The sequence below is a fragment of the Alligator mississippiensis genome, chromosome 3 (genome assembly GCF_030867095.1).
Source record: "Alligator mississippiensis isolate rAllMis1 chromosome 3, rAllMis1, whole genome shotgun sequence".
NCBI lineage: Eukaryota > Metazoa > Chordata > Crocodylia > Alligatoridae > Alligator > Alligator mississippiensis.
This window is the reverse complement of record NC_081826.1, coordinates 152,722,458-152,748,396: the sequence shown is the minus strand read 5'-3', so window position 1 is coordinate 152,748,396 and position 25,939 is coordinate 152,722,458. Positions and strand designations below refer to the sequence as shown.

Genomic DNA, 25,939 nt, shown 5'->3' with positions numbered 1-25,939 from the left:
GATGGGACCTCAATCTGCCCTGCCCCCTCACTCCTTCCCCCACAGTCTTACCAGCTGGGGAGGCTTGCCCCCAAATAATTTGTTCTCCCTCTGCCTCAACCTGCCCCCCCCTTCCCTCCCCACAGACTTACCTGCTGGGCAGAGGTGAAGTAGATCTTGGGGTGCTTTTAAATGCCGAAGGTGATCTTCTATTTTAAAAGGTTGAACACCACTGCCCTACTATACTAAAATGCTCCTACCCTCAGAATATAAGGCAGCTTGGCATCAGCTATTTTCCATATACACTGTGTCTTTATTTTCGCAGGAGGAGAGTTTTTCCTTCATTAAATGAAATAAACAGTCTTTTGTATTTTTAAGAAGTGAACAACTATTTATAAAACATATAGTTCTCTTTCATTTACTTTTATAAAACAGCACAAAGGAAATGTGGACTTCATGAGACAGAATAATCACTTCCACAGAAACTCAACTGCTTTAGTCAGGTACAATATTAATGAAAGGATTTTACTAACCTACAATGTACAACTAGTTTATACCAAATATTAAAACAGTTCTTTCCGGGCACTTGAACTAAAAAAAGTTACACAAAATTATACATTTGGATGTTATAAAAGCATGACCGCTACCACCTTTGTCACTAAGATGTGTACTCTGAAGCTAATTAAAAACAAAAAATTAGGGTTTCCACAGTTTCAAGAGGCCATCTTCACTATAGGTAGCAATCAAGTTCTGATGGGGATGGTGAGCAATGCCAATTACATCCTTTTCATGAACCTAGAGGACAACCAGAAAGAACATTAATGCAAATAATCTGTGTATTACTACAAGCCAAATACCTTTCTTCTTAAACAAATGCTACAGAATGATAGGCTACAGTTTCAGAGACACTCAGTAATGCAGAGTACAGTGATAGAGAGGTTACTGGTCTCTTTGGCCATTTGTAGACGTTCTCACCATTTTTCTAAACCATGTTAACTGATTTACATCACACAGTTACAACCAAATTTCAATTCAAATTAAGGGTTAATTGATGATCACTGACCATCAGGGAGGTTTTTGTGCATTTCTGCACTTCAGGGTCACAAAACTGCATTCACTTGCTATACCACATGAGCAAAAGCAAGTTAATTAATACAGTTTAACTTGCCTAGCTCAGACTGCCCTAGTCTGCATTAACTTTAATCTTCATTCAATGAGGATTAGTTCATTTGGACTGGAGCCAATTTTAATTCAGACTACAGACATCCACATGCACATAGTGATGGTTATAGTCCAGATTAAACCTAAAAAAAAGTAACATCTATAAACGGCCTCTAATGCCAAAGAAAACTTAACCTGTATTTCCTGGCTTGGTCACCCCCTGTATTAAAAGTTCTGGGCACTCAGAAACATCACCCTTGCCACAGTTTTGGTAGCTTATGATGGAGGATAGTGAGCAGTAAACCATTATTCTTTTACCTATGTTTTAGAATATGTAAGAGAAACCACTTTAACACAGCTTGTGTGAAATACTCACTGTTAGAGTTCTCTCCAGCTTGCCGGTCACTGTGCTGAAACAGTAGAGCACAAAATCCTCACCAACACAGTAGATCCATTCTCCACGTGGGGAAAGGGCACAGCAGACAAAGTCACCACCTTCTCTCTTACCAGAGCTGAAGCTTCTTACAATCTAAGATGACACCCCCCCCCAAAAAAAATTATTAAATTAAATTGTTGTAACAGCACTACATTTAGGGGATTAACAATTCAAACACAGTTAACTCCTATTTAGATGTCAGACCATGGTTTTAACAAAATGATGACCGAAATTGGAATCCGTGTCTTCCTAAGCTCCGACTACAGTCCCTGAATAATTGGTTTGATTTTCAGAAGGTCTGGCCGCCTGGCAGCTTCCAGTGAAAGGAGAGAAGGGGGTATTTCAAAGTCTAGCCCAGTAATTCTCAACCAGGGTGCAAAAGCACCTCAGGATCCTTTCAAGGGTGATACAATGTGCTCCTAACAATATTAACACTGTTAGGTTTACAAACATGATCTATAAGATAAACCCAGAGATTTCAAATAGAAATCCATAGCTGTGGTCCGAGTTCTCTGCAGAAGAAAAAGTGCTCTATTGTTTTTCTTTAGTAAAACAAGCGAGAAAATGAGTGAAAACTAAGAGCTGCCATTTAGTGACGGGTGACTTAAATCTAAAGAGGTTGATAACCACTGGTATAACCCAATAGCCAATTACCTACAGACCGGAAAGAACAGAATCTTAATAAATCTACCATTCATTAAGCCACTCGAAAGAAATGTCAGTAGGATCACGTACTTGTCCTTGCATATTCATGATGACAACTGTGTTTGACCTGTTACAAACAACGAAGTGTTCTGGATTTTTAGGCAGCAGAATCACGCTGTTCACAGTGATGTCTGTTCCTGCAGTACTGCCAAGAGATTTGAAGGTGTTTGAGCACTCTGTTGTCTTCACGTTCCAGATCTGTTATGAACAAGATAAAGAAAATGATTTAAAAAAATCAGGCACACAACTGTATTTTACTGTATTGTAATCCAAAAGGAATCATGTTTTTTGAGTGTGTGCTATTGGAACTTAAACAGGAAGAGAAGAAGAAACACAAAGAAGAGTAATTAGATAGACTCAAAGGCCACATTCTGCACATGTGGATGTTTGGTTCCCTGGGGACAACTAGCAGTAGTGGCAAGTTACCCTGGGTGGGGTAGGGGAGGCTTGGGCCAGCACTGGGCTGGGGGCAGTGTTACCTGGAGTACTGGGGGCCTCCTGGAGCTGCAGCAGTGGCAATCCTGCTGTGTGGAGACTGGCCAGCAGCTGGAGTGTAGCTCCAGCCAGCTCAGCTCTGGTTTTGAGCAGTACACACTGCCCCTGTGTGTGCCGCTCTGCTTTTTAAAATTTTTTTTGGTAGGGCTTTTTGACCCCTGGATGTTTAGGAGTCAAAAAAATCCACCATGCTGCTCCGTTGCAGCATGGAGAACAACTGAACTTGCAGTATGTGGTGCTGCAGACATATCTGTAACACCACATAACTGCACTTGTTTGGACATAGCCATAACATTTAAAAGACCACTGCAATAAATCTCATCCAATCTCCCATAAACCACTGTCTAGAGAATTTTCACCAGAGGTTCTGTAGCAAGAACAGCACTGCTGACACTATACTATACCCTATTGTATCATGTAGATTACTTAATTCCTTTTAAACAAAACTGGAGGGATTCCCTAGTTTACTAAGATTAGGGAAAAGGGAAACTCAAGATAGAAATTTCTAGTTAATTTCAGTTAAGCATTCTGCTCACTCCATGCCAGCATGAACTGTCACTGCCTGAGAAACAGGCAAGGGTACCTAATGTGTGATAAAAGCCCCATTTTTTGAGGTTAGATACTCTCTATCTTCCTCTTTACCTTAAAAAATGACACCACTGTCAAGTCTCTTATCAAAAGACACAGATAAGGTCATGTGTTGCTTTGGCAAAGTAGAGGAGCACATATTTCTGGGAAGAATCAAAATGTACTTAATGTAGCACTCTGAAAATGAAGAAACAATGCTACCACCTGTCCCCCATCAACAGTCTGCTGCATATAATGAAAAGAAAGTGGCTATAGTTAAGTCCTGGACTATAGGTATTTTTAGGGATATTTTACTTTTGAGATAACTTCACTTAGTTATTGCTACAACATGCAAAAGAATATATACAGTACTCTTCAGAGCTAACAGTCATTTTACCTTCACTGTGCCATCAGAGGACGCACTGATAATATAGTGACCATCCTGTGTAAAAGTAGCTTCATTGACAAATGAAGAATGACCACGGAATTCCTTCAAGGTTTTTCCAGATTTTAAGCCATGAATCCTGTTATGCAATAACACCACGTTAATACAGCCATTAAACTACAGACAACTTGAAGACAATTTAATTTATATCTAACGTACAGAGAAAGTAGTAGAATAAACAAACTGATTACAGCTTCTTCAGATGCAGTGATAACGTAACATTTTAAGATAAAGCAGAGAGTAAATGAAAAAGACAAACATAAATGGAAGAAATATTTTTAAAGCTTAAGAATTTTACAAATGATTAATGGGTTACAGGACACATGGCAGCTTCCTTTTCATTTGGTTTTCAACTGAATTTAATGACCATAAGAACCAGGCTGTCGGCAACAGAAACTTAAGCTTTATTGACTGCCTAAGATAACAGTACAACACACCATGATTCAGTTCTGACTAATATGAAGCACAAAGAATGACAGTTCCATGGCTCCAGTGCAGTTAAGACTCAGTCAGTCAATCAGCACGATGGAACATTTTTTTTTTTTTTTTTACCAACATGGCAACCTACATGGTAATTTAGGTATGTATGACAACAGTGACTTCAGCACCTGAGTAACATTAAAGTACCTAAGTCTTTTCATTCCCAGACTGTAGGAGAAATAACCTGCCTAGGAATTACTCAGGGAACAGAGATATACAAGAGCTTTAAAGGAAGGTGAAGTGGGAAGATATCTGGCTTTCATCTTTGAATGTGATGGATTCTGTGGTCACTTTTCTTAGGAAAGCAAGTTCTGCTGTTCAGTAGGCCCAGTCCTTCATTCACAAGCCAGCCCCATTGGGAAACAGTTTCACTGCTTGAGTGGGTCACAGCAGACATTGGGACACTGAGCTGTTTGGGATAGGTTTAGGAAGTCTGATTCCTGATATGGCAATGAGGCTGTGAAGCAGGGGAAAAGGTCCCCACTCCATTTATTCCTAGAAAGCAGAATCAGTGCTTCAGTTCCCAGGGCCAAGAAATTTAGCTACCTGGCTAGCTCCTAAGTACTTTCTCCTAAGAGCTTTCTTCTGTGCTGTTGCTTCTTCTCTATAACAACCAAATGAATTATGATAGACATGGTTACATGTGACCCACTAAAGGCTGCTGAATGGTTGCAATTATGTTCAGTCTCAACTGGTGCTCAAAATGGTTCCATCTCCTACTAACCCTTGGGACCATACAGTACTAGCTGTGGCCCTTAGCTTGTTTCTTAAACAGTTATTATAAGATTTTATTTTAAGACAGTGAAAGGTACTGAACTGGGCCTCCTGGGAAGGGATAGATAGCCTATTGCTGAAATGGTTGCTGCTGAAACAAGGAAAAGTAAATGCTTCTAAACCAATTTAAACAGAGGACACAGGATAGGCACTACTTGCTCCAAACACTGGAATCCAAATAGGTTAACGAAGCAGAAAGAATGGAAGTGTTCAAAAGCAAGAGTCAAGTTATTTCATTATTATTAACATCAGACACCAAGAACCGGTTTTCAGGCCAAACTAAAAAGAAACCACAAGAGGCTACTGGGAAGGGCTCCAAAGGAAGGACCTAAAGCTTACAGCTTCCTATGCAAAACAGCTCAGACTACACTCAATGTATAACTTACCTGATAGTCTGATCAAAAGAAGCACTTAGAATCTGACTACTGTCTTTGGAGAAACTCAGGCAGGTGACACCTTTACTGTGTGCTCGCTCGAATCTCCTCAGACACTGCCCACTCTGAATCTTCCATACCTGAGGAAGATCAGAGCAAGTGTAATTTAGAGAGCATCCAGAACTAAGAAAAGATGCAGAATACCTAATTACACAAAATATGTGGCAGGGGTAGAGCCGACGTAGGTTTTGTGCATTAGGGAGGTTTGTCTTTTAATAAGAAATGTGTAAGTTTAGCCCTTATCCCTGCTTTAAGTGCTGTACATATAGAATCACAGAGAAGTAGGGCTAGAAGGGATCTCCAGAGGTCATCTAGTCCAACACCGTACCCGAGGCAGGATCACCCCTATCCAGACCATCCTATCCAATCCATAATCTAAACCAGGGGTAGGCAACGTTTTCTGGTCGGAGTGCTGAAAAACACCACAATGACTATCTCGGAAGGTGCCGGAGTGCCAGCATGGCAGAAAAACAAAATGAGGACAAAGGGTACATGGCACAACGCCCTGCTTGGACCCCTTACCCCCCCACCCAAAGCCCCTGCCCCCCAGCCTCTGTGGCTGCCAGCAGCTACTCTGGCTCTGGGTAGCTGCTGGAGCCTGGGCTGCTCCCAGCAGGGCTTGCAGCGTCCCAGCTCCCTGCTGGGAGCAGCCCGGGCTCCGGCATCAGCTCCGCACCGGCGCGTGCAGGCGCACCTCAGAGCAGGCGGTGGGGGAGGGGCTTTAAGCAGCACAGCCCTGGTCTCTCCCCCGATCCCGGCACAGAGGTGATGAGCCTGGCGCAGCTGTCTGTAGGGGTCTGGGCAGCTGCAGCAAGCAGCGGGCAGAGTGCAAACAGCTGCGCCGGGCTGTACAGCTCTGGCATCAGTTCTGTGCTGGCGGTGACTGCATGGGAACCTTGGGACAGACAGCGGGGTAGCCCGGTGCAGCTGTTTGCAGCCTGCCTGCTGCTTGCTGCAGCTGTTCAGACCTCGGGTTGGCTACAAACAGCTGCACCGGGCTCATCACCTCTGTGCCGGGAGCGGGGGAGAGACCCCCCCTTAAGTGCTGCTTAAGGCCCCTCTCCCGCTGCCCACTCCAAGGTGCACCTGCACGCGCTGGTGCGGAGCTGATGCCGGAGCCTGGCACAGCTGTTTGGAGCCTCCTGGCTGCAGCCAGCCTGGGCTCTGGGGAGTTGCTGCCAGCTGGGATCCCTGGCTGCTCCCAGCAGGCAGCTGGGACACTGCAAGCCCTGCTGGGAGCAGCCTGGGCTCTGTCGCTGGCAGCAGCTACCCAGAGCCGGGGCTGGTCACAGTGTGCCAAGCAAAATGGCCTTGCGTGCCATGCGTGTCAGGGGTTGCTGACCCCGATCTAATCGTTTGGGCTAGGGACAGACCTTCAAAAAGCCTGAGCCTGAATTGATTCAAACTCTGCAGGTTAGTCTAGCCTGGCTAGGCTAAACTGATTTGTAACCACGCAGACATCCCAGAAATGCAGGCACATGCCTGCAGTGGCTCAGGATAGAAGCTGAGGGACACTAGAGCACAGGATCCAAGCACTTCACAGGACAATTTAGCTAACCATGTTAATTTTATTTATGCAATGTACATGTCAACCTTCCCAACAAAGGCTCAGGGCAGCTTAAAGCAATAGAGAATAAATAAAACAAAATAAAGCCTTAACTTGCATGTTTTTTGTTTTCTGTTTTCAAGTCAGATGTTTCAGATACCTTAGCTTTACCACTTTAGTTGTATTAAAACAGAACTACAGAGGTTCACTGACAATAGAAATCAGGACATTTCTCATGCAAGTCTAGCATACAGGAACAGGCTGATTGCATGAATCACTCTAGTCAACAGTAATTGGCATGAATAATTAAGTGCCATTAGTAACTTGGACACCACTTTCTCCAAAGCTCTGACTTTCCCCTAAAAAAGCCAATTTCTCATTGATTCTCTCACTTTTATGTAAATGGAAAGTGTTCAGAATGCACTCCAACCTAGGACCCTTTTCTTGCTTGGAATTCTAAGCATGCAATTTATCTAGGAATGGTTTTATGGATGCCTGAACTTTTTCTGGAACAAAAAATTAAAAAAGGATGTCTACTGTACTCCCATTAGGGCATACTCCCCACTCCCAGTCACAGCTAAGGAACAGTACCTCTCAGCAATGAAGCTGTTATTAAACTACAGCAGTAATTCTCAACAAGTGCTGCAGCACCCTAGCATGCCTTCCAAGGATGCCACAGGGTACCATGCAAAGTTAACATCGTTAGGCGTGCAAAAATGATTCATGAGATAAACCCAAATAGAAATCCATAATATTAAAACAATTCTGTCTTGCTGTGGTCTGAGTTTTTTGCAACAGGAAAATTACTCTATTATTTTTCCATAGTTAAAAACATGAAAGCTAAGAGCTGACATTTTCCAAGAGGCATCTTGAATCTAAGAAGGAGTCTGAGTCTAAAAATATTAGGAATCACTGAACTAGAGGGTCCACTAGCTCAAACCTGTATGTAATTTTGTAACAGGGAATGTCAAAAGCTCCTGTTACATGAAGGTGGAGACTATAAAAGATAATGCCCACAAGCTGGAGCAGGCAGCTGAACCTGGGCTAGCTGCAGGAGACTAGGCAGCTAGGTAGCTAAATGGCTGAAACTACTACTTGGTAGTTAGCTGCAGAGCAACAGACTCATAGGACAGGACAACAGGTAGGAAACAGAGAAATAGCTGTAATTCAGCCAGAAGAAGAGCAGTAAGCTGCTCATTAGTACGGAACAAACCTGTGACCAGCCAGGGGAACACCTAACCAGAGGAAGAACCAAGGGAAAACACACCTGGGTGCATGAGGCAGAGGGACCAGTGCTGTCCTCCACTCCACACAGAAATGTGGGGTGGAACATTTTCCTGAAAAATTTCCAGTGCTTTATTTTCCTATGGGAAATTTTCCATTTCTAAAAATTCATTGTTTCATAAAATTAATTCGTCACAATGAATGGATGACAATATAATATTAGGCAAGCTTGGCAGTTTCAAAGTTGTAATTAATGTTTTTCAGGCGATTATCCCTAGGAAGTATGAGAGAGTACATATATGTTTTATTGATGTGTAAACAGGAGACTAAATACACTCACATAAAAATCCAAACCGAAAGTCAAGTTATGAATTCACCTAATTGTCTGTGCAGGTCAAATCAAAACCAAAGCTAAAATTCTTATTTCATTTCAGACTGCAAGTGAAAGCAAAACCAAAACTAAAACTGAGATTACTTTTTGTTTCACTTTCAGTTCAGCACACACAAAGCAGTGTCTCTTTTCTTTTCTTAAGTTGGAAGTGTTTGCATAAGATCTGTTAGTTTTCTAATGCTTTTGGTTTCAAGTAGCCATAATGCTTAATCAGAAGAAAAATTAGTGTGTGGCATCATTATAGTGAAATTCAAGCCACTGAAGGAAGCAAGCTGGTAGATGTAAATATTGCAGACAAGAGTATGTTAACAATGCAACAGGAATGAAGAAACATTTAATAACATGTAGAAACTGTTCTGAAAGTGTACAAGCCGTATACAGAAAGCTAATAAAATGAAATGGTAGAACAACATCATTTGAGAAAAGTCTACTTCAGGAATCTTATGCAAGTAAACAAATTAATATGTTAAACAACATACAGTACCGACTACCCTCTATATTGTTTTAAAACATTTTAATTTGAAAAGTTGTTAACGCAACTCTGGACTATTATTTATTTATTTAAAATATTTCTATACTGCTTTTCTGTTTGCACTAAGCATCCAAAGTGGCTTAGGCTTAACAATATATTTTTTAAAAATTACATAATACACAGTTAACTATTTCAACCCAGCAGAGTGAGCTTAGTCCTTTGGCCGATGGCAGAGGTCAGACTATACTTCCCTTTGGCTCTGCAGTCCAAGGGCAATTGAGCAGCAGGGTGTTCTTTGTGGCAGGGAGAGGGGAAGCAAGCAAGTTCCCTGCCGCTTCTCCTTCTGATGGATGAGGCCAGACTAGAAAAGGCTAAAATAAAAATCTTTTCCCCCTTTTGTTGCAGGAACTTGATAGCTCAAGTGAAATAGCAGATTTGCAAAAAATGGAAAATGCCATGTCTTTGGGAAGAAGCAACAGTATCCTTGCTTTCAAGATCACTGCCACCAGATAAGCAATCCACCATGAATAGCTGTTTAAGACAGTCATGCTTTTTATCAAGCTTTGTGGACAAAATATCAAATGAAGATCAAGAAAAAGCAGATGAGACGTTCGCTTGAGCTATATTTGCAGGTGGTACACCTCTTTTCATAACTGAAAATCAATACTGGAAGGAACGTTACAAACTAATTTGCCCATCATATAAGTTACCGTCACGTTATTGCTTATCACATCCTCTCTTAGAGAGTATGACAGAGTTCAAACAATGGTTATTCACAGGATTGGTCAAGCAGATTCATTGACTCTGTCAGATGGATGGACTGATATACAAGGAAATTCTTTATTGATCATTATGTTAGCAACACCTGAACCAATATTCCTGAAAGCAACTGCTACCAAATCTTCTTGTCATCCAGGTGGATTCAGAGCTGAATTACTGAGTGCAGATTGAAAGTGCAGGTCCCTCCAGGGTACAAGCCCTAGTAACGGATCATGCAAGTAACATGAAAACTGCGTGGCAAATATTAAAGGCAAAGTATCCTCATTTAATACTATCTGGCTGTCTTGCTCATGGGTTCAATCTTCTGGCAAAGGACACAGTAAATGTGAAGACAATGAAGACAATATTGGCAAAATGCAAAGCGATTGTGAAGGTATTCAACAGTCAGCATGCTGCTAATCAGATTTTGAAGAAATTACAGAAAGAGAAGCAGGGGAAGGAAAGTGTACTTCTATTGCCAGGAGAAACTAGATGGGGCTTGGCCTCAAAGTGTTTAAATAGTTTGCTGCACACAAAGAACTGTTTGCAGTGTGCTTCAATACATGAAGCGGTATCTCAGATTATTCCTGTGAACATTCAAAAGCAGATTCTCGACAATGATGTGTTCTGGGTTTGAGTTCAAGGAGCATTCAATTTACTATTACCAGTTTCAGTGGCTATTAAAAAACCTGAAGGCGATACACTAAGCCTTTTAAATATTCCAGAGATATTCTGACAACTGAATGAAAATCTAATTGAGCTTTTGCCTTCTTCACCTCTATCCAAAAAAGAAGTAGTAAAACAAATGTTTACTAAGAGATCTGAGTTTTGCTCTCATCCAGTTCATCTGGCAGCAAACCTTTTGGATCCTCAACAGAAAAGACAACATTTATCAGAAGATGAATTATCTACTGCTCTCAATACAATTATGGAAGTAGCTAACAATGTCCCTAAAATCGATGAAATAGCCGTGATGACAGACATTGCTGAGTACTGTGCAAAAGAAAAACTTTGGAGCAAAGACATAATTTGGTGGGCAGCAAAGAATAGGTTTCCTCTCAAATGGTGGAAGGGAAACTGTAGCACCTGATTGTTGTCCAGGATTGCTTGCTCTATGGAGCCTAAGCATTCCATCAGCAGCAGCTTCTTGTGAATGGAACGGGAAGGCTTTCAGCTCAATCAAGACCAAAAAAAAAGAAAGAGGACCAGCAAAAGAGAATGCAGTTCAAGTAGTTTTGAATCAGTAAAAGCCGAGTTATCCGGCACCTTACAAACTGGCATGCTCTTTTAACCAGCATGCCAGCTTGTAAGGGAAAAGTGAAACCAGAAGTGCCCACTGTGGCACTTCTGGTTTCGCAGAGCCCCCATGGCCTGGGAGAAAGCAGCCTGTGCTGCCAAGCCCCCATGGCTCGGGGCATAGCAGCCTGCACGGGTCCCCCCTCCCTGTCCCTCAGGGCCCATGGGGCCTGCAGGAGGGGCGGCAATGCGGTGGTGACACCCCAGACGCGGTGGGACAGGCGGCAGCATGAACAGGCAAAGATGCCTGTTTGGGCTGCTCAGTTGTTATTCAGCATATTTTGTTATCTGGCACCCTCCATTCCCTGTGGGTGCCAGATAACATTGCTTTTACTGTACTCTCTTTCTTTTCCCTATAGAGGCCAAATACCAGTCAAAAACATTCTCTCATGTTCACACAGATTATACAGGCATTCTGTTCTTCACCATTTATGGACTATTCAATTTAAGGACTAATTTCACTTTCATTAAAAAAAGAAAAAGAAAAGAAGTCACTTTCAGGTACTTCTCTCTTTACAACAGGCTATCATGACTGTGTTCCTAACAGAAAGTTGTAATGCTTTTTTCACTATTTAAAAAGACAAATAAATTACAAGAACATTTATATTAAGTTTTATAATTTTTCTTCAACAAACAAGCTAAATGATGGACCCCAACTACTTGTGAAGATCTTAAATTTTCTGCTTTCTGGGGGTAGGAAAAGACTGATAATATAAACTACAGAAACATACACAAGAAGTCGGGTCAATCTTCTTAAGAACAACTTTTCCACCATTCTCCAATTAGCAGACAGAACACCATTGCTGATCCAGCTGCAATTATTTCAGTACAGTGCATCCTAGTAACAGAATCCGCAAAATAATAGGAGTATGGACAGGTGTTCATCTGTAGTGCTACAAAGGCAAGATCTGCAGTCGGGGGCTATAGGGGCCTGCTCCTTGGGTACCCCACTCCTCAGGGGGGCACCCTGTCCTCTGCTCTGCTGTAGGAGGGGCTGTTTGTCAGTGATCAGCTGTCACCTGCTGAAAAGCAACATATGCCAAGACAGTTCCCTTGCTGCCTGCAGGGGTGGCAGAAGTAAAGAGAATCACTCTCCTCACTCCCCCAACCCCTGAAAGTGCTGCTGCCAGAGACCCAGCTCTTGCCAGGGCTCTGGTAGCCATGTTGGGAAACCCTGTGACACTATCACCACTTTAAGACCCTTGGCATCTTGTGAAGCGCTAGCAGGAACTGTCACAGTACCACCATCATTTCAAGAGACCCAGCTCTAGCTCGCTCACTGCTGGGAGGATTACCAGGAAGCCAACCACTGCTCTCCTCCCACCCCTTGTGGGGGGAGGTGGGAGGTTGTTAGGGAGAAGGAAAGGGAGAGTCGAAGACTGTAGGATATCGGTTACCCGTGGTGCTATATGCAACTGTATAGGCACTATACACAATGCTACAACCCCCCCCGAAAACCAACAACAAAACGAAACAAAAAAAACCCAACCAAAAACACATTCAAGCTGTATCTGCTATTTTGTCAGACCTGAGGAAGGGTGCTAGCTACCAAAAAGCTGGTCTATATCTCTCCCAACTATACAGTTGGTCCACTAAAAGATATCACCCACACAAATCCTTGCATCTCATAAGGTAGCAGTTTCACTCTCTTCAGAATGCTACAAACAGCCTGAACAGCTGTACGCTTACAAGGATGTAGACAATGCTCAAATGCAAGGCCTTCCTACAGCCTAGGTTATAGAATATGTTACACACATTAAGTACCTATGGGAGTCTGAAGGGCAGTTACAGAATATCTATACTAGTTCCCTTTCAAAAAATTTTTTAGTAAGAAAACTTCCAGTCTACCAAGAGCAAGTGAATCTGTTCTAGAATTATCATTAAATACAAACAAAGATAGATTGTGCTACAAGATCACAGCAGATAAAAGCTCTGTCCACCTCTTCAGTTTAACATGAATTCCTTTTGCAAGAAAGAGTCATGCTATTTTAGTCCACACGTGTTCTGAAAGAATGTCCTTGTACAACAACTTTGAGAATGTTTCATAGTAGCTAGGGTCAGGAGGGACCCGAACAGATCATCTAGCCTGACCCCCTGCCACAGGCAGGAATGAATGCTGGGTTCACAAGACCCCAGACAGGTGATCGTCCAACCTCCTCTTGAATTTGCCCAAGGTAGGGACAAGGACCACTTCGCTGGGAAGTTGGTTCCAGATTTTGGCCACCCTAACTGTAAAATATTGCCTTCTGATCTCCAACCTAAACCTATTCTCCATCAGCTTATTACCATTGTTTCTCATCACCCCAGGTGGTGCTGGGGAGAAAAGGGCTCTGCCTATTCACTGTTGATCTCTCCTGTTGAGTTTGTAGGCAGCCACCAGGTCCCCCCTCAGCCTCCTCTTGCTGAGGCTGAACAGGTTCAGTTCCCTCAGTCTCTCCTCACAGGGCCTGTCCTGCTGCCCTCTCACCAAGCGGGTGGCCCTCCTCTGAACCCTCTCCAGGCTGGCCACATCCCTTTTGAAGTGCGGTGCCCAGTACTGGGTACAGTACTCCAACTGCAGCCTGACCAAAGTCACATAGAGGGGGAGTATCACCTCTTTGGATCGGCTTGAGAGGCATCTTCGGATGCATGACAAGGTATGGCTGGCCTTGCTGGCTGCGGTCTGGCATTGGCGGCTCATGTTCATCTTGGAGTCAATAACGACTCCAAGATCCCTTTCCACGTCTGTGCTTTCAAGAGGGGAACTCCCCAGCCTGTATGTATGCTGTGGATTCCTTCTCTCAACGTGCAGCACCCTGCATTTGCCTACATTGCACCCCACCCTATTCTCATCTGCCCACTTTTTTAGTCTGTCTAAATCTATTTGCAGCCTCTCTCTCCCTTCAAGTGTGTCCACCTCGCCCCACACCTTAGTGTCATCAGCAAACTTGGACAGCGTGCTTTCCACCCCCTCGTCCAAGTCTCTGATGAAGATGTTAAACAGTGCTGGCCCAAGGACTGAGCCCTGGGGTACCCCACTGCTCACATCTCGCCAGGTTGAGTACAACCCGTTCACCACTACTCTCTGGGTGCACCCCACCAGCCAATTTTTTACCCATCCAACTGTGCAGGCATCAATGCCACAGTCACTTAATTTATTGATGAGGATGGGGTGAGAGACAGTGTCAAAGGCCTTCCTAAAGTCTAGAAAGACTATGTCCACAGCAACACCATCATCCAAGGATATAGTTACTTGGTCATAAAAGGCAATCAGGTTGGTCTGGCAGGACCTGCCTTTGGTGAACCCATGCTGATTGTTCCTGAACATGATCTCCCCTGCAGGCCCCCCACATATGTGCTCCTTGATGATTCTCTCCAAGATCTTCCCGAGCACCAAGGTGAGGCTTACGGGCTTATAGTTACTTGGGTCCTCCTTCCTCCCATTCTTGAAAATTGGGACCACATTAGCCAGTTTCCAATCCCCCGGCACCTGGCCAGATGACCACGAATGCTCATACAGCTGGGCCAAGGGCTCTGTGATGACCCTGTCAGCTCCCTCAACACCCTTGGGTGGAGGGCATCTGGACCTGCAGATTTAAAAATGTCTAGCCCTTCCAGAAGATCCCTAACTACATCTGCGCTGACTGAAGGCCTGACAGAGCTATCTCCAAGACTGTCCCTACCTCTGGTAGGTGGGATATCCCGGTCCCTGTTCAAGAAAACAGAGGCAAAGAAACTGTTAAAAATATCAGCTTTCTTGTCTGGCATAGCCACAAGATTACCGTTTGCATTTTACAGGGGCCCTACATTGCCTGGTGCCCTCTTCTTGCTCTCAATGTACTTGAAAAAGGACTTTTTGTTGTCCTTAATCCTGGACGCTAGCCTGAGTTCCATCTCTACCTTGGCTTTCCTAATAGCCTTCCTACACTCACGGGCCGAGAAGGAATACTCCTCCTCCTTCATGATAGCTCCTCTCTTTCACTGGTTGTATGTCCCGCTTTTAGTCCTCAGGCATTCCTGAATGCCCCTGCTGAGCCAAGCGGGTTTCTGAGCACTCTTACCCCCTTGCTTCTCCCAGGGACTGTTACCCTTTGGGCCTGGAGGACTGCCCCCTTAAGGTACGACCATCCCGCGTGGACTCCTATCTCCTCTACCTTCTGGGCCCTCAGTGCCTCCCTCACTAGTCTCCTAAGCTCATTGAAGTTGGCCCTTCTGAAGTCAAGGGCTTTAGCCTTGGTGTAAGCCCTTGACGCCCTGCGTTGGATAGTGAAATCCAGCAGGTGATGACTGCTATTGCCCAGGTGGTCAAGGACCTGCAGTCCCCTCACCAGGTCATCCCCTGTGGCCAGGACCAGGTCCAGCAAGGCGTTACCCCTAGTGGGGCTGTGCACTTCCTGGATAAGGTGAAGGTCCTGTAATACAGCTAGGAACCTATGAGGCCGCAGCTGGAGTACTGCGTCCAGTTTTGGGCTCCACAATTCAAAAAGGATGTGGAGAAGCTTGAGAGAGTCCAGAGAAGAGCCACGTGCATGATCAGAGGTCAGGGAAGCAGACCCTACGATGACAGGCTGAGAGCCCTGGGGCTCTTTAGCCTGGAAAAGTGCAGGCTCAGGGGTGATTTGATGGCCACCTACAAGTTTATCAGGGGTGACCACCAGTATCTGGGGGAACGTTTGTTCACCAGAGCGCCCCAAGGGATGACGAGGTCGAATGGTCACAAACTACTACAAGACCGTTTCAGGCTGGACATAAGGAAGAATTTCTTTACTGTCCGAGTCCCCAAGGTCTGGAACAGCCTGCCACCGGAGGTGGTTCAAGCGCCTTCATTGAACACCTTTAAGATGAAACTGGATGCTTATCTTGCTGGGATCCTATGACCCCAGCTGACTTCCTGCCCTTTGGGCAGGGGGCTGGACTCAATGATCTTCCGAGGTCCCTTCCAGCCCTAATGTCTATGAAATCTATGAGTGGTCAGACCTGGCTGTCTGCTTCTCCCAGCAAATGTCTGGGTAGTTTAGGTCACCCATGACAATAACATCCCTTGACCTAACCGCCTCCATAAGCTGACTGGAGAAGTCCTGGTCCAGCTCTTCCCCCTGGTTGGGTGGTCTGTAGTAGACACCCACCATAAGGTCCCTTTCGCCACGCACCCCTTGTAGCTTGACCCTGCCCGACCCTCCTCTAACCTGAAGCTGATCCTTGATGATGTGAGGTGCTCTTTGACACAGAGCGCAACCCCTCCCCACCTTTCCTCTCTGTCCTGTCTCTTCTATATAGGGTGTATCCCCAAATGCCCGCTGCCCAGTCGTAGGTAGGTCCCACCAGGTTTCTGTGAACCCTACTAAGTCTGGGTTCTTACTCACAATCAGGAGGCACAGTTCCTCCTGCTTACTCCCCATACTACGAGCATTAGCGTAGAGGCACCTGAGGCCTCATGAGGAAAAAATGGAAAAAATAAGATTAGAGTCCAATGCTGTTAAATTTCCCCCATGCATACAGAGCTGAGAGAGACAACCTTCTTCCAGCTCCTGCTGAAGACATACTCTTGAGATATAGTAAGTGCGATGTTTAGCCTTTGATTTGGGACAAACAGATCTTCCCTGCAATTCCTGGTACAGGAAGTTTCTAATGCAGGGGTTGGCAAAATTTTGGGCAGACTGCCAAAAACACCAGCAACCTTGACTTGAGATGGTGTGCCAGGCTAGATGGCAAGGGATCTGCAAGGGGCCCAATCTTTGTTGTAGCAGGGCAGTCCTAGCCTCAGCCCTACCATCCACCCTGAGGTGCACATTTACCCACTGCCAGCAATGAGCTGGGCTGAGGCTCTGCACACCCTGGTGCAGTGGCTTGCAGCTTTACAACTGCCTGCCACAGCTGGCCTGGGCTTTGGCCAGGTCCCTGCTGCCTGCCATGGAGCCTGGGTTGATTGCAGAAGGCAGTGGGGAGGCTACAAGCAGCTGCACTGGGGTCCACAGAGCCCCATCCCAGCTCATTGCTAGCAGCAGGTGCATGCACACCTTGAGGTGGATGGCGGGAAAGGGGCTGGGGTTGCACTGCCACAACAAGGATCGGGCCCCTTGTGGCTTTCCCGTGTTGGCCCTGAGATATGCGTGCCAAGCAAAATGCCCCCACATGCCATGGTCTGGCACGTGCCAGGGGTTGCCTACCCGTTTCTAATGTGTTATATTTCACACAAATTTCATACCTTGATCTTTCCATCTTGAGCTCCAGTTGCCAGCATTTCTGTGTCTCTGCTGAAACACATGCAAAGCACTGCATCATCCATCATCATAAAGTTATCTTGTGCCTGGTACTTCAGATCCTAGATGAAATAGCAAGGAAATCTGCCAGTTAAGGAAGTGCAAGATAGAAAAACACCACCACCACAAAAACTAAAAGGCAACAGTTAAATATGACTAGTCTATGAACAACTGCCTGTACAGTTTGGTGCTCACAAATGTTGAAAATGATTTGGCTCCCACCTTTTCAACAAAAATGTCTGAGGACATGTTTGAATCTGCTGCACTGTAGTTTGAAAAGATGTAATAAGTTCTGTCAGTGACACCAAGCTGGCAGAACTGACCACTCTGGTAGCTATTTATTTTCCTTTCCAGTCCTGCTCCAACTATTGTATCAGAGGAGGCTTCTGACTATAGCAAACCATGTAGCGGCCTTGCAATGGTCTAACTTGAAGTATTTATATGGCTAATTTATCATAGCACCCAAGCATCTTAATCATTACTGGATTTATCCTTGCACATCCCTGTAAGGCACAAACGAAACCAAAGGCAGAGTGACTTATCCAGGATCACAATCTCACAGAATTAGGTATTATAACTCAGTTTTAGATCAATGCCTATACCAAAACCATTTGACCAGCTTTTCCTTTCCATTATACCTAGGTCAATCTGGTTGGGAATCTTGGTTCAAGTAGAAAAAGTTCAAACCCACAGCATTGGTCAATCTATTCCCTGGTCATGAGGGACCAGAACTACTTTACCTTCCTAATTTTTCCAGTAGTGAAATTCCACACTTCAATGAATCCGTCCACTGAGCCAGTGACTAGATACTGACCATCTGGAGAAAACCGAGCACATTCCACATGCGACTTCTGGCCAAACTGTTTAAAATGGAATAAAACAGGATCTAATATGAGGTCAGTTTCATTTTAACAAAAAGTAATTCTTTGGTGCTAGCATATGATATTTTTCAGTTAAGCATTCACAGATTTAATACTAGTAGAATAAAATCTGTCTTCTCAGGATGGGGGAGTTAGGGATAGGGAATTATTCATGCAGCAGCACAAGTCTATGCCATCAGCCTATGCTTTCAAGAAGTAGTCATATTTGTTCCTGCACATTAACTTCTGCAGTGCATCACATATGGTATAAAGGTTTCCAAATGACATCCGCTGCATGCACCTCACAAGCATTTGGTGATTTGCAATGCTGTCTCTTCAGTGAAAAAGATATTAGTTTTTAATACAGCAGAAAGGGGTCAGTAAGCAATAAGAGAAAGTCTTCCTAATATATAGGGAACGAAGTTTTTTTAAAAAAAACACTGAAAGAAAGGTTAAAGAATAACTATTAAGTAGATGAAATTTTCACAAAGAATTGACAAAAAAAATACTGTTTCAATGAAAATGATGTACAACTTTGATAGAAATATTGTTGTTCTAATTAAAATACATGAATTGAGTGCTAATGAATGAATAGGTGCCAACATCAGAGACCTAGAAACCACAAGGCTATCAAAAGTGAATTGGAATGGTTTTTGGGCTGAAATATAAGCCTATTAACTTAGGTCACAGACAAGCATTCAAATGAAGTGTGAGAAGTCTTGCAATTTTGTCTCCCTGGTAGAAAAACCTATTTATTGGGAGAGCACTGTACAAACATTAGAGGGGTTGGGCAGGTGCTGTAAATGTAGCCTGTGCTGCTTATGGCACGTAGACACAAGGTCCCTGTGCATGTATCTCAGCATGCTCTACAGCAGGGGTTGGCAAAACATGGCTGATGGGCCATACCCAGCCTACCACCTGATCCTATTTAACATACCAGCTGCCACCAGGAGCGTGAGGAGGGAGTGCCCCCTGCCACTCTGCTCTGCCGCAGCCAGGGCTGGGCCAGGCTGGGCACTGGGAAGACTCCTCCCCCACCCCAAACATCTATTCCTCACTTAACCTCCTACTGATGCTGCAGATGTGCAGTTCTGGCACCATGACCTCCAGCAGCAGGGCCCATACGAGATGGGGCATGATGCAGCATACCAAATAGCTTTTCCACCCACCTGCCTGCTGTGATGAGCTGCTGCCAGCCCTCAACAGCTCACCAAAACTCATTAAGTGGCCTTTCAGCTCAAATAACTGCCCATCTCTGCTCTATGTGCTGCCCTGGCTGACAAAGAATGCAGAGAGCAGCTGAATGCACAGGGCAGCACTGACTGGCTGGTTGCCTCAAAGGACCACACTCACCTGGGGAGCTCCTGCTCACAATTCCTCCTCCTTCCTTCCCTGCTGTGAGGTTTAGAGAAGACACCCAGAGTGTGTCCCTTTTGTCATCTGCGGGTATGTCTGGGTTTGTGTCGCATGCAAGGGACAGAGCTGCCTTGGCACCCTGTCTCTCCCTGTAGCTCTAGAGGATAGCTGGGGCTGGTGAAAGGAACTGAACTTTCCTGCCCTGAGGTAAATGGAATAGAGATTTGCTCAGCTTGGGTAGTGGGTTTAGCCTGAGTTACAGAGTATTTAGTGGGAAGTAAAGTCAGAAATGGAGCAGTGCAGGTTGAGAAGCTGGAGAATGGCACTGTGGTTTCCATCAGAAGGGTAAGTTACCTGAGTTCATTCTCCCAGGAACCACTTCTCCCTGGTTCAAATTAATTTTTCTCCTGGAACCACCTTTTATTCGTTTAGGAGAAACTGGCTGAACATTTGTACACTAATGGCACCTATATACGTGCCTGACACCTGCTCTGATGCATTTTAATTAGAATGAGCTGGAGCAGACTCAATTAATCGAGAATTAACCTTCTAAGCATTCTAGCCTTGATGTCACGTATTCAGTGTCCCCACATTTCAAAATGGCAGTGGGGGCGCTTTAACTAAAGCTCAAATGAACTTTAGTTAAAGCACCCCTGCTGCCTTTGTAAAGCGCAGGAAGCTGAATACACAAGACACTTCAGGCATTTTAATGACAGCAGCTTCCGGGAGTCGCTTCAATTAAAACGTGCCCCCACCCCTACCCCTGTCCTGCACCCCAGAGTACATGTAAAAATGCCTTTAGGATTTCTACTGAAAGAACTGTGATCCTCCCTGTAGAAACACAATGCTTGTATCCTGACTTAGGCTGCAGTTAATATTAAAGCTCTGATGATCCATAAAACTTACTAATGCAAAGGCACAAAAAGTTAAAACAGGCTCTAAGCAAGCAAAACACCACAATTTTCAAAATCCAGTTGGTTTTGAGTTCCAAAATATAAAAACACCTGAAATTTAAGTCATATTCCTACTCCCCTATATAACCGTCAGACCCAGGGGCCGTGGCCTGGTACTAGACTGCGGAGGATTGGCTGCTGGCTCGCAGGAGGGTTGGCTGCCAGTACGGAAGTGACCAGCACACTGCAAACTGGCAGCCAACACTTTTTTATACCAAGTATAAAAAAAAAGGTTGGCTGACCGCCTGTAATATGCTGGTCGCTGCCGGTTTGCAGCATAAAAAGGTTGGGAACCCCTGTACTGGCCCGTTGTTATAGGTTTTTTTCTTCAAACTTCCAAAAATCCCCTCATAGCCAAAATTAGGCATGGAAAACTCTACAGAGAAACAATATTCAACAGTTGCAAGACCTGGAAAATAGTGTGTTAAAACTGAAGTCTTGATCTAAGGTAATATCAAGCACTTGGGAAAAATGTAACATTTTACCTTAATATGTCTGCTCAACTGTGTGGGGAACTTTTCCTCTTCTACATCTTTCACGGCTGCTTTACCTCTGAATAAATCAATTGTCATACCTGGAGGAAGCAATCCCTGGTGCTGTTGCCACTTCAGTGCCTTTTAAGAAGGGAAAAGGAAATATAATTAGAAACATATGTGCTCAAGCAATGACATATCCTTGTAAGAGGTTTTGTTCACAATTCTTTCAAACAGAAAAATTTTCCTAAAAACCTGTAAACATCTCTGAACTAAAAGGACACACTGTGTTCAACCATTTGATTCTTTTACAAGCAATCATTTGTAGGTTTGTTGTGCAGTATGGTGCTGTGTTGTACAGCTTCCCAGGACTGGCTACAGAAGCACAGGGGGAGGGAACAAGGTGGCAACAGCAAGCCCCACAGCCCACATGAAGCCCTCTCCCTTCATCCCCAGCATCCACTTGCACAGGGAAAGGCAGGCAGAGCCACATGCTGACAGACAGGCACGGCTTCTTTGTGACTGCTCACACTATCTTTAATGTGTACTAGTCCCCACTCCCAATCATATGCTTGCACACGTATAGGGAGGTGGAGGCAGTACCTTCCTGGCCACTTTCCTCGGGCATCACACCACTTCCCTTCCCCACTGGACTGCATCTGGCGCTAAACTGTAACTGTAATGCATTACTGCTATAAATATACTTACTGTTAACTAATTTACCTTTCACAACCCTACACCTTACTATGATGAAATCCTTGATGACAAGAGATGGTAATTCACATGCAAATATGATATTAGTGAGATTCTACTGCAACAAAGTTCAGGAATGGTTTATCCCACTGAGACTCTCAGATAACAAAGATCTAGAAAAATTAGCATAGCAAGTAAAAATATCTTTTTCAAGCGTTACCTGCCCCAGCAATGCCATAAGGCGAGAAGGAGGTACAACACTGACTTCTCCAGCCAAAGCTTGAGCAATAGCAGCTCTTCGTTTCTCTTTACTGCTTCCATCTGGATATGCCTAAAAAAGGAATTACACATGAAAGAATCTTTCCTCGAAGATATATAGCTATAGCTCTCTCTCTCTCTAGAGATCTATCTATCTATCTATCTCAAGAGAAAGACAGAGATGTATGTATGTATATGTATACACAGACATACATATTTTAACTAATAGCATATTACACATTAGCATTTTGGCCAAAACATACCACAAGAGTTTGAGGGGTCAGGGATAAACCAAAGAAAGAAACCCAGATAAAAATCATTCTGAGGCCACAACTGAATAAAGGGATTTAATGTAAACTTAACATATGCAGTCTAAAACTTTAATTATAAAGCACTGCAGTTTTACAGGCATGGAGGTTAAATAAATTGGCCAACGTTGCACAGAAAACCTGTGGCAGAGATGAGGACTGGCTGAATCCAGGTCACTCAAATGCCAGCCTAGGACTTTCACTATAAGACCACATTTCCTCTCAGTTATGAAACAATATTAAAAATATAGTTTATTTGTTAAATGCTTTATAAAAAGTTGAAGAAACAAAAGTGAAGCATAATAGAGTAAGAACAATTCTAAAACTACAGTTAAAGACGTCTAGGTTCAGGAATGACTTATTCAGGAAAAAACTCAACAAAAAACATTCCAAATACAAGAATATAACGTTCACTGGTTGGTATGTTACATAAAAATGCTAGCTATAAATTAACGTATACAAAAAACCCAATAACGATGTATTTTTATCAATAAAACTATACCTCGCGGGGATCAAAGTAGGACCTAGCCAGAAGGTTTTCAAGGTGAATATATCTCTCTGGCTGAGTTTGTTTTAACATGATCATAGGGTCAGTTTGCCTCAGCAGGGATCTAGCAGCACCCAGCTCACGAAGCTCTATCAATTCAAGGACAACCTGAAAGGATGGAAACAGTCACTTTTAGCATCCAGAAGATAAAGAAACACCATTCCAATGATTGCAGTTAAACTACACAATAACATTTTCTACTCCAAACTAAGCCATTCTTCACATATTAGTCTAAGAATGTATTATTTAGCTCATATACTAGTTTACATTGTAAAGACTCATATGGCCTAATTCCAATGATACAACACATTAGTTTATAAATGCAAAAGAATCCTTTTGCTGGTATCCGCTTTGTCTGTCTGGGGATGCATCACAATGGGAAATATATAGGGCAGAGTTGGACAGTGGGCCAGACTGACCTTTTCAGATTGTGGGCCAGATTGACTCAAATCAGGTCAGCCTTGGGTGGGTGAGCAGAAGACAGGTATTAGGAACCAGCTGCTGTCATCACTTTTCCCAGCAGTGGCACCAGGAAAGTGCCTACCAAGGTCTGTTTTTCCCACGGCGGCACATGGAGAGTGTTTACAGTCAATGTTCAACCCTGTGGTAGCAGGGAAAGCCCTTTTCTGCTACAGGTAAAAGCAGCAGCTGCTGACACTCTTCCCATGCTGCTGCAGGGAAAACTGGACTTGGTAGGTGCTTTTCCTGTGCTGCCACTGCCCAACATGCACCCACCCACCTCTGACCAAAACCACGGGTCAATACAGCTGCTGAAGCCCCATGTCTGCAGGCTGGGCCAAAAGGCTCCTTGGATCAAGCCCATAGGTTGCCAACCCCTAGTACAGAGAGAACAATAGAAAGCTACTGGGAGTACATCACCATGTTGTGTGTTTGGGGGGAAAGATGATTGCTGTCATGTCAGTGCAGTGAGTTGGAAGAAGAATACTAGTTATAGCTATGACTCCACATGTGGAGGAGGAGGGGAAGGTTGCAGAGTTGTTGGAGGTTTGTTGGGAACTACACAAACATTGTAACCCAACTGACAAAACTGCACCAAGAAAATCTCTGCAGCACAACGCCCCTGCTCTGGAGATACCTGCTGCTACTTTTATTTCGAGTGGAACTGTAACTCCCTTCAGGGGTACGATTTTCCACACTAGCTCTCCAGGACTGTTTAATCGTGTTAAACATGGCCAGTGCTTGAACTTGGCTTGTGGCTCCTGATCTCAACAGTGACATCAGAAGCACAGGCAGCCATCATGAGGTCAGGGGAGAGTTCAGACAATAAGAAGTGCAACTGAGTCCTTTGCAGGAAACACTGCTTCTGCCACCAGCCCTGGGGGGCAGGTGCTTAAGCCCTCTTGGCGGGTGTGGGGAGCTCATCATGCTGCTCCCACTGGGCTGTCAGAGGGGACTGGGCCAGGGGGGCTCACCTGCTCATAGAGGTCAATGAGGGTTTTGTCGGGCAGCTTGAGGGACTGGATGGCCTGCAGCACCGTGTCCCAGTGCCCGCTGTTGATGTCCGCCACGAAGCTCTCGATGCTGTCCACGGTGTTGAGCGACACGGTGGTTTCCTCCTGCAGGGTGGCCAGTGCCCGGTGCAGGCTGTTCTCCTTCAGGTACTGCATGATCAGCCGGATCACGCTGCGCGGGGACAGCACCCACACCGCTCAGCACCGCCGGGGCCGGGCGCCCTCCCCACTCCCCCACCCCAGGGACACCCCGAGGCGAGACGGGCCCGCCGCCGCCTGTCCCCTTGCCCATGCCACCCCGCGCGCACTCACTCCGAGGACTCAATTTCGATGGACATCTTGCAGTAGCAGCAGCCACGTTCCCCGCCGCAGGCCCGCACAGACGCACCGAAACAGCCGCTTCCGCCCCACGCACGGCCGCTTCCGCCGCACGTCGGCACCCCCCGCCCCCCAGGGTCCGCGGCGCAGGTTGCTCGTTGTCACGTGACCACGTCGGGGGTGGGCGGGGCTACGAGGCCGACGCGCCGCGCCGGAGCAGGGAGGCGAGTGCGCTAGGCGCTGAGGCGTAGGTGGTGCTGTGGGCGCGGGGTATTAGTCGTGGCTCATGCGGTTCATTGGGGCCCGTAGAAAATGAGAGTTGGAAGGGACTGTAGGAGGGTATCTAGTCCTACTCGCTGCTCAGAGCCACGCTAGCTCTAGCTGTGTCCTTCCAGCCGAGGCTGCCTCTAGCCGGGGCTTAAAATGATCTGTCAGGGTTAAAGCAGGGTCGGCAACGGTTTTGAGCAGTGTCAAGAACACCCACAACTTCAACTTGTACGATGTTGGCGTGCCGGGGCAGATGACGTGGGAGCCACAAAGGGCCTGATCCTTATGGCCATACAGCCCTGGCTTCTTCCCTACCATCCACCCAGGAAGCATACATGCCAAACAAACTATCTTTGGGTGCCACACTTCGGCACCCGTGGGGGGGGAGGTTTGCCTGCCCCTGGGGTAGAGGCTCCACCAGGGTAGCCTGTTCCAGCGTTTTGCTGCCCTTCTCCAAAGACTGTTTTTCCGCATAACTAAGTGGACTTCCCTTGCTGCAACTTTAGATGGTTGCTCCTTGTTCTATCATCTACCACCACTGAGAACAGTCTAGCTGAGCGGTTCCCAAACTCCTGACAGATAGTACTCCACCAAGTTAAAGTGATACAAATGACCACCAGCAAATCTGGTCTAGCCCCATTCTCTTTCAAACCACCGTTAAGGTAGTTGAAGGTTGCTCTTGTATACCTCCCTAGTTGTTTGTCTAAGTTTCCCCTTCTTCTAAGCTTCCTTTTTTTATTTTGGCTCACTGAAGAGTTCCCTGCTAAGCCAAGAAGGTCTTCTGCCATACTCACTAATCTTCCTGTGTGTCAGGATGGTTCGTTTCTGCACCCCCAGTAAAGTGTCTTTAAAATATGACCAGCTGTTCTGCATTCCTTTGTTATGCAAGGACTTAAGTGCCTAATTAAATGAGGTTGCTCAATGGGCTGTGCCTTATACTGTCCACTCACATAAAGGGAGGTGTTTCTTGGCCCGGAGACAATTAGCTGCTAAACCTGGGTATATCGATCACTACCCAATTTACCAGGCAA

General features: G+C 45.1%; 1 protein-coding gene across 1 annotated transcript; it reads right to left on the bottom strand.

Moving 5' to 3' along the window:
* Window positions 1–271: 271 nt before the first annotated feature.
* Window positions 272–24,746, bottom strand: SMU1 (SMU1 DNA replication regulator and spliceosomal factor). Its single transcript, XM_006276549.4, has 12 exons — window positions 24,636–24,746; window positions 24,285–24,495; window positions 22,807–22,959; window positions 21,959–22,069; window positions 21,058–21,186; window positions 18,144–18,263; window positions 17,349–17,465; window positions 5,429–5,556; window positions 3,741–3,867; window positions 2,312–2,479; window positions 1,517–1,669; window positions 272–774 (listed from the first exon to the last, which is right to left on the bottom strand). Exons 1-12 carry the CDS (start codon window positions 24,659–24,661, stop codon window positions 676–678), a joined length of 1,542 nt encoding a protein of 513 aa, XP_006276611.2. The 5' UTR covers window positions 24,662–24,746; the 3' UTR covers window positions 272–675.
* Between the last annotated feature and the right edge of the window lie 1,193 nt (window positions 24,747–25,939).

Bases quoted from the DNA above. Each gene is read 5' to 3' on its own strand.
- SMU1 (XM_006276549.4), bottom strand. From the start codon at position 24,661: ATGTCCATCGAAATTGAGTCCTCGGA. The intron at 24,496-24,635 runs GTGAGTGCGCGC...GTCCCCGCGCAG, and splicing joins ATCGAAATTGAGTCCTCGGA to CGTGATCCGGCTGATCATGC. The intron at 22,960-24,284 runs GTGAGCCCCCCT...CCATCCTTTCAG, and splicing joins TCATTGACCTCTATGAGCAG to GTTGTCCTTGAATTGATAGA.